This window comes from Meriones unguiculatus, chromosome 20 (genome assembly GCF_030254825.1).
Source record: "Meriones unguiculatus strain TT.TT164.6M chromosome 20, Bangor_MerUng_6.1, whole genome shotgun sequence".
Taxonomy (NCBI): domain Eukaryota; kingdom Metazoa; phylum Chordata; class Mammalia; order Rodentia; family Muridae; genus Meriones; species Meriones unguiculatus.
In genome coordinates, this window is record NC_083367.1 from 29,156,488 (window position 1) to 29,170,323 (window position 13,836).

Genomic DNA, 13,836 nt, shown 5'->3' on the forward strand with positions numbered 1-13,836 from the left:
ATCCTGCTGATACTCGTTTTATATTGGGAACCTTTTCATTTTTCTTCTTCCATCAAAGAAATAATTGTCTCATGACATTTACTGGATCAGTACTGGCATAACCCCACCTAGTGGTATCTCTAACACCACATTTATTTCATAGTCTTGCATGAAAACGAAGACTTTGCAATGTTACTCTACCATATATCAACTTACCATTCTCTGATTTCTGAGGCATGGTCCCGAAAGTAATGTACATATTTTGCATGAATGTTCAGACACTAGAACCTAAAACAGAAATGCAAGAAAGTAATGGGTGAGGCATATAGTATCAAGATTATAACTTGGCTCTGTTATAGTAAAGACCATTCCTGAGATGATGTATGAGTGATGCATACCAAAGGATGTCAAGTTACTTACTCAGCAACATCAAAAGGTGTGTCCTATGTCAAAAAGTAAAGTGGTAGTGCACATCAGATATACTCTGGCAAGGGTCCTCTACATGTTAACACACTTGGAAATAAGTTTTTCAAAAGATATCCTATGGCTCTCAGTCATTTTATTCTCATTAATCTCCTAGTCAACCCCTTTATTGGCCTGAAATATTCCTTTCCACATTCGTTTTGGTGTGCATTCAGGCTTTCTCCAAATATATATATATATATATATATATATATATATATATATTAATGTATACATTAAAACTATATATGTAGTATTAAATTTTATAGTTTATTCAACTTAACAAAACAGTTACTTAACAGATTCCTGGGCCTCATTTAGCAGATAAGCAAAGTAAATGCTTTGTGTGTTTACAGTGCAAGCATACTTTTTTCTTATTAACAGAAAATAGGTTGTGAATAAAGTACACAGTGAAAACGCTGTATGCTAAAAAAAAACGGTGAAGGAAATGGGCTATTATATCCTTCATCTAAAATCAGGTGAGGCATCTATGATTAATGATCCCAAGACAAATCTACTCTGTGACCCTCTAAAATTTGGGAAACATTTTCTACTGGCTTCCTTCACTCTCCTCTTACCCAGGGACTTCATATTTGGATTAAAATGACATAGTTGAGAGCATGTTTGCAAAATGTGCTATTGGTACTGACCATAGAGAAAATCTCAATCCAAGCACTGTACGCCTTCCTCTGGTCATATACATAATGGTCTACAGTATACAAAGCTAGTTTTAAAACGCTGAGAAGAAAGCAAGGAAATATTTTCACAGGATATAGATAATTGACACTTGTTCCTTAAAATATATATATATATTTGGCAATCATATGATTATGCAAACATAATGTAGTATTTTTGTCTAACATATCTGTTGTTTAGCAAATATAGAATGATTATTTAAAATTACTCGGTTCTAGAATTAAATTTTTGCAAGATATTGAGCCACAGCTAGAGATGTGTAGACTCTGAGTATGTGTCTGTAACATCCATGATGTTAGGTAATGATATCATCTATTGCAAGCATTTAGTATCGGGCATGAAGATATGTGCATCTCTGCTAAGCCCTTGTCCGCATTCATTCAGGCCATTTGAAACTTGGAATAATCTACATCTGATTATGAATACACTGAGTTGATATGCATCTTGAAAATTTTGTGTTGACTTTACAGTCTTTTCTGCTTGGGTCCTTTGGTAGAATGGTAGTTTAGTCATGGAAAAGGGCTGAATGTCAAGGAAGACAAATTCCATATACCAAACAAATAGTTCTCCATTCATGACAATGTACTCATTTTTAAAATTCGTTTCTGCCAAGTATTCATGAGAAGTTACAATGGCATAAAATTACATCTATGGTAAAGTATGCCAAAGCAAAAATTGAAGGATGAGATTAATACAGGAGAAGGAACTGTATACAGCATATGGTAGTGGGTCTTTCTAGAGTCTAATATAGTTATCAGATGCAAAATGAAAAGCCATGTGTCATGAATAGCACAATTTTCCTCTGGGTTTGAAAATACAGCAATTTTTTGTTTGTTTGTTTGTTTGTTTGTTTTGAGACAGGGTTTCTCTGTGTAGCCTTTGATGTCCTGGACTCACTTTGTAGACTAGGCTGGCTTTGCACTAACAGAGACTGGCCTCCTGAGTGCTGACTATTTAGGAATTCTTACGAGAGTACACCACCACTAATAATGTCCTCAAATTTATCATGGCACTTTAGAGGGTTGTTTCTTACACCACTCAGATTGAAGATCAGTTCAGTAGAGGAAATTTTGTGGGCATAATTTTGTAGGTATCAAACAATCGATTTATTGCTGTGGTCTGGTGGCACCCTTACTTTAGTCAATGAGATGACTGACTAAGATTTTTATCAATATTAGACATCTAAAAGTACTGTGTGTAGTGAGAATGTTATAATTTTGAATTATTTAAAACCCCAGAAACATTGCATGGATATGTATTTGTTTTAATCCCAGGTGTGGGGATACGGGGCTGCTATGCAGTGGGTGACTAGGACTTCCTTATGCTCTAGCAGAGGCATGATTGATTTTGCCAGGGGCAGACAGTGTCTTCAAATTCTGGGGACTTCTCAGAGAATATATAAATTCTAGGGCCCTGAGAGACAGTAAGGGTTGCTGCCTGCTGCTTGCTGGTTGGATGCTGTTGGTTGCATTTTGTTAAGTAGTCATGTACAATGAAACAACAAGAAGAAACTAGATATCCTGATGGTGAAGATCGAATTTGCCCCAAGGAACTCAAAGCCGCTCATGAGAAGGAAGCAGTCTAACAGTAATGTCACCATTTTCCCCCTCTATCCTCTTTTCCCTCATGTCTAGTGTTAGGGAGTTGAAAGGTAAGAAGAAAAGGGGTAGAGTAGAGTGGAAGAAAAAGAAACCCACAAAATCACAAACTCCAACTACAACCATGAATCCTTAATGTATTAATTATTTATAGTGCTTTTCTCAACTGGAAATATTAATGAATTTTGAGTAAGCATATAATTTATTATTACAAACATTTATTGTGTTTTTGAAATATAAAGACATTTGCTTCAAAATAATTTGGCAGTCTGTTTTGAAATATGATAAGCTTTTCCAAGTTGTAAGCCTCACAAGAATGCCACTCTCTCCTTTATTTTGGAGGTGAGCTGACAGAATGTCTGATTTAACTAAGTGCCCTTAAGAAAATAACTTGTGATTGTCTTTATGGAGGCAATAAATGGTCCAAGCTTTAGAGCTTTGCTTTATCATGAAGAACATTGATGCACTTGTTTTAATTAGAAAAGAATATGCATCATTGTGGCATTAAAGATATCACGATGATATCTAACCTTCAATAATGCAGTTGATTAACTGAAGGGAAATGTTAATAAGAGCTTACTTAGAGGGGAGGCTATGTTTTACAATATGATACTGTCAGCTATTTAGACAGGTAATATTGCTATAGAAAATCATATGTTTAGAATACTGGCTTTATTAATGTTAAAGTCTGGTTATATCAGAAATCAGCTAGAAGAACAGCCAGTAATTGATTTGGGTCAGTATAATTTTGCAAATGTGCTTTTGCATTTTGGATAGACCCAGGCTTATTTTATTTTTTTAATGAGTTGATTTTTAATCAGAAAAACAGAATGTAGTGTCTATGCATTGTCGTACTAAAACTAGTCTTGGTTCACCAAAGCCTGTTCTAGCTAATACCTGCTTTAAAGGCACTGCATGCATGCACAAGCATTAATACCCATGGTAGTATATAGTAATATTGCAAAAGAAATTTAAAATGATATGGTTAGTATTGAGAATATTGTTCAAGCTGGATATAGAGACACACACCTTTATTTCTAGTACTCAGATGCAAAGACAAGTAGATCTTTGGGTGTTTGAGTCCATTCTGTTCTTCAGAATGAGTGGCAACCTCTACCCAGGGCTACATAATGAGACTTCCTTTATATAGACCTGGAAATAGATATATACATGTATGTATGTGTGTATGTATTCTGATCAAGTAAATTAGGAAAAACAAATTTTTAATTTTTATTTCTTACAGCTTTGCCAGGAAGTAAAGCTTCGAAGACAAATGAACATGCGTGAACATTCTAAGGTCATTGATCTTGACCATGATCGAGATAAAATGGAATTTCCTCCAAATCCCTTCAATTCAGGACAATATGAATTGAGAGTGAAGAATCACCGAGATGTTCTGGGAAAGGAAAACAAGACAGAAAAGGACTTCCTCAGTGAAGAAGTGTCTCAAATACAAAATACATGCACAGAAGCCAAAGTAGGGCTTCAGAATCCTTTGGCCACAGAACAGAAGGCATGTGAGGCCTGGGCTGGAATGAGGACTTCTAAGGAGAGTAAAGACTGTTCTGTCACCCTCAACACAGTAAGTAAGCTGGGTCGGCCAGGAGCTGTTTCTACACAAGTATTTACATGCCAGCATGCTAACAACAGCTCTCTTTTATGTGTTATGTATGAAGGCTCTCGAAGAACTCGCAAAGGTTAGTGAAGAATTATGTACCTTTCAGGAGGAAATCCGAAAGCGCTCTCACCACAGAAGGTAGGGCTGGCACTTGCGATCACTGTAGCCTGGGAAACCTGGATGATGTTACAGTCAGTGAATCAACACTGCCTCATCATGTATATCTTAACTCATGAATTCGTGAAAGCAATCTTCTAGTATGTTTATTAACTTAAGTATTAGGAATACTGTACTGTATTCTTTGGGTGTTCAGTTAAGGTAGGGCTATAACATATGAATAGGTGTCCTCTCCTATAGTTCCTTCTTTTTTTTAATTCTTTATTAATTACACTTTATTCACTTTGTATCCCCCCTGTGGTTCTCTCCCTCCTCCCATCCCAATTCCTCCCTTCCTCCACCCTCTGCATGCCTGCCCCTCCCCAAGTCCACTGATAAGGGAGAACTTCTTTTCCTTCCTTCTGATCCTAGTCAATTAGGTCTCATCAGGAGTGGCTGCATTGTCTTCTTCTGTGGCTTGGCAATGCTGCTCCCCCCTCAGGGGGAGGTAATTAAAGAGCAGGCCAATCAGTTCATGTCAGAGACAGTCCCTGTTCCTATTGCAATGGAACCCACTTGGATATTGAACTGCCATGGGCTACATCTGTGCAGGGGTCTTAGGTTATCTCCATGCATAGTCCTTGGTTGGAGTATCAGTCTCAGGAAAGACTCCTGTGCTCAGATTTTTTGGTTCTGTTGCTCTCCTTGTGGAGTTCCTGTCCTCTCCAGATCTTATTGTTCCCACTTTTTTTCCAAAGATTCCCTGCACTCTGCCCAAAGGTTGCCCATAAGTCTCAGCATCTGCATTGATATTCTGCAAGGCAGAGCCTTTCAGAGGTCCTTTGTGTCAGGCTCCTGACTTGTTCCCTCTTTTCTCCTTCTTCTGATGTCCATCCTCTTTGCCTTTCTGGATAGGAATTGAGCAGTTCCTTCTTATCTGAGTGTTTGACCAGGGGAAGAATGTAAAATTAGGCAAATCTAGTCAAACTGGTTTTTAAACTATGACAAATTTATTAGTGTGGTGTTTGAACAATGTAAGATGTTCTGTTTCAACATTCCATGCCTTGGTCATTTATTTCTCAACAGTTGGGTATATGATAAAGACGTATGTACTTTTCAAAACAACACACTACGTGTCTACATAGTACAAATTCTTGTTTTAGGTCAGAATCACTGTGTAGTTTTAAGAATGAATTCTAGCTAACTTAAAAATAACAATTTGGAATTCTGTGTATAGTAAGTGTGGATTACTCTGTATCAATATTTAGTTCATTGAAAACTCTGATATTCTCTTAGAATGCCACAACAATGAGATTTCTTATTATTACTTACCTGTCAGAAAACTGAGAATTTATTTATTTATTTTTATTTTTTTAGCTTTTTGAGACAGGGTTCTTCTGTGTAGCCTTGGCTGTCCTGGAGTCGCTTTGTAGAACAGGCTGGCCACAAACTCACAGAGATCTGCAGGCCACTGCCTCCTTTAATGCTGGGATGAAAGGTGCATACCACCGTGCCCAGCTGTGAGAACTTGGAATTTTTGAGCTGACTTGCAATGGAGTTTGTTACTACTGCGCACAGCCCTATGTTTTTCCACTGAGCTTTCCTTCTACTCGCTGTTAGTGTTTGCTTTTTGAACTTCGTTGTAAGTTGTCATAGAAGCTCTTTACAGGTTGAGTATTTATTTTTATTATGTGATTTTTTTGTTGTTGTTGGTTAGTCCGCATTATTGCTCTGTTTGTTTCTTATGCAAAGACTTGACAGTTTTCATTTACAAATCATATATAACATAAAACTGTCATGATGAAGAAGAATATAATGTTGGGTGAGAAGGGAGGTAGGGAAGATCTGGGAGGAGTTGTGGGAAGATCAAAGAATATGACCAAAATAAATTGTATGAAATTCTCAAAAAAACAAAAACATTAAAATGTGAAGCTTTCATGGTCTCCCCAATGGCCTCCAGAAAACACTCCAAAACCTCACCATGTGGCTTACAGACACTGTTCTAAGATTTGGCATGACTAATGTTTCTGTGTCGCTCATTATCTCTCAGCCTGCTTTAAATCTATCCAGGGTGCTCTTCGTTCTCTCAGTGGACACACTTTGTCAGAGCCCATTTCTTTGTGTTCCCTTTTTTTGATTCACTAAACAACCTTACTTTCCTTACAAGTTCAAATGACTCCCTCCATTTGGAGTTACCTAGTGCTCATGAGACTTTGTTCAGACTAACACTATCCTCAATGTAAAAATCCAAGGAGAAAAGGACAGGCTGAATAGGAATTATGAATAATCAGTAGAAATTGCATAGGAAAAGGGGAAGAAGAGGTATATCAGGAGAAAGACTGTAGAAATGGGAATGTGCAGAACAAAAACTCAAGAGACTACATTGCCTAGTTTGAATATAGCATGAGGTTTCAGGTTAGATCCATGAATGTATCACTTAAGACTTTAGCCTACAATAAAGAGGGCTTGCAATAAGTGGACTTAAGATATATATATATATATATATATATATATATATATATATATATATATAGTGTGTGTGTGTATGTATGTATGTATGTATATTATGTACACAGAAACAGACACACATATGTTTATGTACACAGAAACAGACACATATACATATGTGTGCATATAAATAAAACATTTAGCAAATTGTGACTCTTTTTTATGGCAAAAATGCATTTTATAAAACGATGGCTTCTTTTCAAAGCTCATTTTGAAAAGAAAATTGTCACTAATAATCCTTGATTTATAATTGTTTAGGATGAAATCAGATCCTGCTCTTCAGGAAATGCCAAATGCAATCACTCTGCCTCATGGGGACCACTTAATCAGCAATGGCCAGGGCATTCTTCCAACCAGTTTGGAGAAAGAAAGGCAGAAAAGCAATCTGAGCTGTGTCAATGGACTCCAAAGCAAGTCTATGAAAAACTGTGGAGGTGGTACCATTGATTTACAAAGAAATGGAACTCCTCCAATTCCCCCACCAAGAAGTACCTCTCGAAATTTCAACAGCTCATATTCTGAACAAGCCCAAGAGAGACTGAAGGAAAGTTTATACCACAGGTGGGTGGCCCATGAGAGTCAAAACAGAAGGAATTGCAATCCTCATTTCCTTTTGAGGCAGTCCTCATTGTTTCCACAAGAAAGCAAGAGTTTAAAAGATAGCACCATGTTTTCCTCTTTGACATCAGAAGTCAAAGCAGATAGCAAGCCTCCAGGTAATGAAGACATTGGACTTACTATGTGGTCATGCGACACTGTAATAGGTACGAAGGAGTGCCCTTCTGTTCCATCTCAAAAAACTGGTCTTACTCTGAACAGAGCAAAAGTGGAAAAGGTGATTCCAGATAACCCTATTAAATTGCATCTTGATCTTCATGTGAAAAATGACTTTCTTACCTCAGTGAAACAGAGGGACCCAGTCATAAGTTACAACTGCAGTTTTGAAAGGACTCCAAGGAATGAAAAACTGGCAGCAAAGATTGATGAATTTAACAGAACTGTATTCAGAACAGACAGAAATTGTCAAGCAAAACAGCGAAGTGAAAGCTACACAAAGTCATCTGACAATCTCAATGCCTGTGATACCTCTACTCACAGAGGTGACATGCCAGAAGGCAACAGTGGGAACAGCGCTCTGAAAGACAGTGACCTCATGCCTAGGCCCATGGAAAATATATTCAGTGATCCCACAAAAGTATCCACAACAGGCCTGGTCAAACAAATGCAGGCACATATGAGTCCCAGCAGCTATCGGCATATGTTCCATGAACATGATTGGAGACCAAGCAATTTTTCTAGCCGACCGAGGTCAGCTGATCCCAGATCAAATTACGGTGTTGTGGAAAAGCTGCTGAAAACCTATGAGCCCGAGACAGGGTCTGCACTGCAAAACTCAAAATGCTGCAGGGATAACTGGACCAAATGTGGTTCTGATGTAAGTGGTGGCAACATACTGAGTCAATGTTTAAAAATGCATCAGGTGGGGTGTTTGCTTTGCATGGGGATAAGCTAGTGGAGCAAGGAGGAGATTCAAACAAGGTGACTCAGTTGAGAAAGCAAGAACTACATCCACCTTATGTAATCACGTGATTATGTAGGTAGAATGAGGCCATATTTTGACATCTTCTTAGTGTCTTGGCTATCTGTGAGAGCTCAGCTTAATGTGAGCGGAGGGTATGGTTTTAAAACTCAAGCTAGTGTATTATTTTTTAAGTAAATAATCTCAGGGACACCTGTGGTGACTTGTGCCTTTAATTTCAACACTCAGGAGGCAGAAGGAAGTGGATCTCTATGAGACTGGAGCGTTTTACAAAATGAGTTCCAGCTATCTGGGACTATGTAGTGAGGCCTTGCCTCAAACATAATAGATAGATAGAGAGAGAGAGAGAGAGAGAGAGAGAGATATAAAATTTATATAATATGCTTTCAAGAACCCAGGGAAGGTTATTTGTTTGTTTCCTTTCTTTAAAGAAAATCAGGATACGTATCTGTTGATTTCAGAGTTTTACTCTAAAGGTTTATTATTTTCAGTACACATATTTTTAATGACTTTCATTTTCTCAATTATGATTGGTTCAGACTTTTTTCCGATTGTATGACTAATATCCTCATCGGGTTAGCCACATAAATGTGTGTGGGGGGGTATGACAATCATTTAAGACAATATCTTGTGTAACTATTTTTTGTGTCACTAAAAGACTGTCTACAAAATACAGCTAGTCATAAATAGTTTTTGCATGGAAATTAACAGAAAAGTGGGTATTTAAATAGACCTTTAGCCTTCTGTCTTTATGCATTTAACATCCATAGTCTTCATTAATTGTAAAGGTAAAGGTCAAGCAAGTTGTTATTTACTATGATGACTTATACAAAATTGCCTTTTGTATATGTAATTTAAACAACATGACTTATAAGATATTGTATTGTGCATTGTTATCATTAGCCAGAATTTCAAATAATTCTCTGACTTTTGTATTCCTCTTCATTTTCATCGAAACCATATATCTGTAGGACCTATGACTAGAGACATACAAACACAAACCAACAAATTTCCCACGAACTAAAAACAGATGCTGAACACTTCCTCCTTGTCATTGATCAGAGATTTGGGAGCCATTATTCTACTATAGATATTTAGGAACAGCTTGTGTTGCTTTGTTTCATTAAAAAAAAAAAAAAACAAAAACAAAAAAACACCTGTGAATTAAATTGAAGTCTCCAAAGGGACAATAAAAATTCAAGGCTATTGCTTGGCTATGAGTGAATTGGTGGCACCCGAGTCTGTCCTCACTGCCTGTCTCAGATGCAAGGATATTGGCTTTAACAACAAGGCCAATTAGAGGAGCTAGAGATATGGCTCAACAGTTAAGAGCACTTGCTGTTCTTTTGCAGTCACTGCATGGCATCTCTAGTTCCAGGCAATCTAATGCCTTCTTCTGACCTCCATGTATACCAGGCACACACATGGTGCACATGCATACACATTCAGGAAAAACATCCATATATATACCTGAAATAAAAATAAATAAATCTAAAAAAAATCTTGAAGAAGAAAGGCCTGTTATAACCATGAGTATAAAATCTCATGAAGAGTTTTATTATTTTGATGATGATGATGATGATGATGATGATGATGATAATAATGATTGTCAGAAGGATGTATTTCTTGGAGAAAGATGTCAGGTGTAAATTGCTTACAGCTTTTATTTGTGTTGTAGGAATCCATAGCACTGAAAGCCTCCAATGGAAAAGGATTTTCCCGACCCGCTAGACCAGCAAACCGCAGGCTCCCATCCAGATGGGCGTCTAGATCGCCATCCGCACCCCCAGCCTTAAGGAGGACTGCCCACAGCTATAAAGTCTCTCTGCAAACCGAAGCCCAGATGCTCTAGATCTCTAGCCTGGATTGCTGGATTACAGAAGTTCTCATCCCCTTTGCAAAACTGAATATTCAGAGTGTTTACAAACAGTCCTGTTCTCTTCTGTATCTTCCAAGATCACTGGGACAAGCAATCTAAACCCTAGCTTTCCATCAGTCTTCAGTGTTTTTAATCTATGAGATAATTATCTCCTTGTACTTTAATTTCTTAGGTTAGATTTTTTTTATCGCCATCCTCATTGACTTTCCAATATGATTTAAGCTGACATAATGTACAATATTGTATATTCTAACTTTCCTTGCAAATGCAGAAAACAAGGTTCTGTGCATGGCCATGTGTTTGTAGGTGCATGTGTTGTCATAGCAAGTATTCTGGTATGTATTTAGGTAAAAATTTATGTGCTAGTGTTGACTTTGAAATTATAACATGTAGACCTATATATTCTTTGTGTTTATTTATAACTTTTGAAAATATACAATCCTATTTATATTTTGCATACCTTTTGATAGGTATTCACCTAAGACGTTTAACATTGATGTATTATTTAACCGCTTCCTTGGCCATCAACTACATTGAAAAATAAGAATTATACATAAAACTAACATTAGCAGTTTTCCAGAAATCAATCTTAAATAGCATTTTAACCCATATGAAGGTAACTGATACTATTGTGTTTTTTGTTTAAATAAAAATGTCACAGGTTTAATATCTCAGCCTTCTAAAGCAAGCAGAAGACACTTTCACATAATTTTGTATGTCACCTGGTAGTCTCACATGGCTTTAACTGCATACTTGATTCTCAGATCTAGTATCATAAGACTGCCTTAATAATGACAGGACAGAATGATGAATTGATTTTGTCATTCTCAGTATTCAAACATTTCTTAATGAGATATGGAAAGGAATCAAATTGTGCTGAACTTTAATTTTTTGTTAAAATTGTGCTAAGTTTCCAGTTCTCTGCTTTACCTGGGAGTTCTATCTCTGTAGAGAGGTAAGTCATTTGCTTTGCGTTTGTCCCCTTTTTCTAATTCTTTCCCCAAAAATGGTAGATAAAAGATGAATTCAGTTTTGTTTTGTTTTGTTTTTTAACTAGGGTGATCGGGTTCAGTTTTTCATTGACAGCTAAGTTATTCTATATTTCTTATACTGTGTAAAAGAAAAAGCCTTACGCTAAATTTGAGCATCAACAGAATATAAGAAACAGTGAGGTATACCTTGGCTACAATTTGCTTACACCAGATGCATGAAATGCTGAGAAGTGGCACAGAAGTAGGCAAGTTGAGGTACTCAGAATCTGACACGTATGGTCTTAGAAACAGCTTTGCTATTCATTGTTCCCATTTAAAAGCAATCATACTATATGGTTAGTTAAATATTAACTCTACTTCACCCAAAAAAGTTAAGAAATTCTCATGCTAAACCAAATCAGTGGGCTTTCTCCTTATGATACCCTAGCCACCTTATTATATACCATTCCTTGAAATAAAGTAAATAATTTTAAATAACAGATTGCCTTAAAAGGCTTGAGACTCTAGCATGGCTAGATTCATGGTTTACAGCAGGAAGATTTCCAGGGCTTAAGTGGAATTAACTGTCTAGAATGTGATTTTGGCACAGATCATGATGGTTACAAGTCCACTCTCCTCATTCTTCCTTCTTTCAGGGACTTTTTCTCTCACAGGAGGGTAGCCTAGACACCAGGCATTAGTCTTCTGTATTTTTCCACTAGAAGAGAGAAAACACTTGAAAAAATGGTTCCTTGGGGGCGTGAAATGATAAACCAAAAATATCACTGTGGACACATCTGTTCGTCTGCATCCCCATATCCCAGTGATCAGTAGCCCCCACCTTCATGTTTAAATCAGGATGCTGAGGTCTCCTCTCAAAATGGGAAGTTAGCGATCTCATCCCCAAAATAAGAAAGATTTCCCGCAGTGGGGGGCCTGGGATCCTTGGAGTCTTTAGTAAAATGAAACAGTGTAATATATTTGGCGGCCATGCAGGCTCGGAAGCAGGGTTACTGAGTGGAACCTGAGTGGATTAGGAGCTTGGTAGTGTCTTTGATCACTGACCACTTTCCTATGTTTTGAACAAACAAAAAATTACATTGCTGGGCTTCGTGAGTTTAAGCCGCCTTTTCTATTATCATTTGAATGAACCAATGGGACCATTTTAATACCTCATATTAACATGAATCATAGAATACTAGAGCTGAAGTTAGTCCAATCCCTTGATTAGAAAACTAAAGAAACTAAAACAAATTGATTAGTCTATGCTGACTTTTAAAGTAGTTTGTAAATTTTATGGGCAAACTTACCAGGTAAATGGAAATTGTCATTGAAAATATTTTTTGAATTACTGTGATTTTTTAACTGGTACTTTTTCTACTCTATGTAGGCATTTTCCCCCTAAAGCATAACCTTTATTATACCATCATCCCTGAGTTTAAAAACTCCTAATCATTTACAGAAACATTTCATTAGGAATGTCTATTTAGGGATATTTTCCTTAGCAGGTTTTGAAAAAAAAAAAAAAAAAAAAAAGTCTTTCTCACAGGGAATTTTTAAACTTCTAGCTGACCTTGAGTTTCTCTCTCCTGCTGCTCCCTTTCTTCCTCTCCCCGATACACTCTCCTTCTCCCTCTATGTGTGTGTTTGCACTTTCATGTACATTTTCAATATTTGCCTTATATCCCCAAACCAAATATAAAAATATAAGTGATTATCTGTATTATTTAGCACATCAAACATAGCTTTCACTCATCTTGATTAGTCATGAAAACAATGTTTCATTTTGCTACCATTTCCCCCAAAGGATGATTTACTTCTATAAATGACTTAACCAGGTACCACGAAGTCTTAAAAAAACAAAGCAAAACATCTGGTCCCTAAAAGAGTATTAAAAACACCTTTAAATTTATTTTAGTTACATTTTCTGATTTAAAAAAAATATTTGATATTGAAATCTTCAGCCATTGGAAGCTATTTAATAAAATAAGTTTGGAAACACCTACTGTTGTAGACACAATAATGTCTTTATTTTCCTTCTTCTGACTCTGAACACCGCTGAAGCTTTAAGTCCAAACTTAAATGCATATATTGTTTAATGGGCTGCCCCCAAAGTGATCACAAAGTTTAAGACAAACCTGTTGAAAGCCACATACAACCCCAGACCCCATGTAGCTTTGCATGCATACTCACTGTTCCCATCTAAATGGTATTAAATACGAAGAAAGTTTAACTTCTCTGAAGTTAGAATTTACATGATGAAATTAAATTGTTTTTAGGCTGACACAAATTTCTCTACAATAGTCTATTGTTTCAAATTTTACATGTTTTTCTTAAGTGGGCTTTATGACTTATTCACCTCTGAAAATCCACTTCTGAAAAGAAAAGGGGGGGGGGGGGACTAATCATCCTTTGGAAAACTTCAGAGAGTCCTGCTCCTGAATTGCTTTCCTTGCCTTAGGAAGTTAATTTTATACTAGTGAGGTAAT

At 36.8% G+C, this 13,836-nt stretch overlaps 1 protein-coding gene across 3 annotated transcripts in view; it reads left to right on the forward strand.

Annotated features, from left to right (window-relative positions):
- Positions 1-13,350, forward strand: part of Kiaa0408 (KIAA0408 ortholog) — a 29,555-nt gene extending 16,205 nt beyond the window's left edge. For all 3 annotated transcript variants that reach the window (XM_021660676.2, XM_021660674.2, XM_021660675.2), the window contains 4 exons: positions 3,979-4,317; positions 4,412-4,491; positions 7,216-8,392; positions 10,176-13,350. In XM_021660676.2, the coding sequence (XP_021516351.2) occupies positions 3,979-4,317; positions 4,412-4,491; positions 7,216-8,392; positions 10,176-10,349 (1,770 nt within the window). In that variant the 3' untranslated portion in view covers positions 10,350-13,350. The remainder of the gene's footprint in view (positions 1-3,978; positions 4,318-4,411; positions 4,492-7,215; positions 8,393-10,175) is intronic.
- The last annotated feature ends 486 nt before the right edge of the window (positions 13,351-13,836 follow it).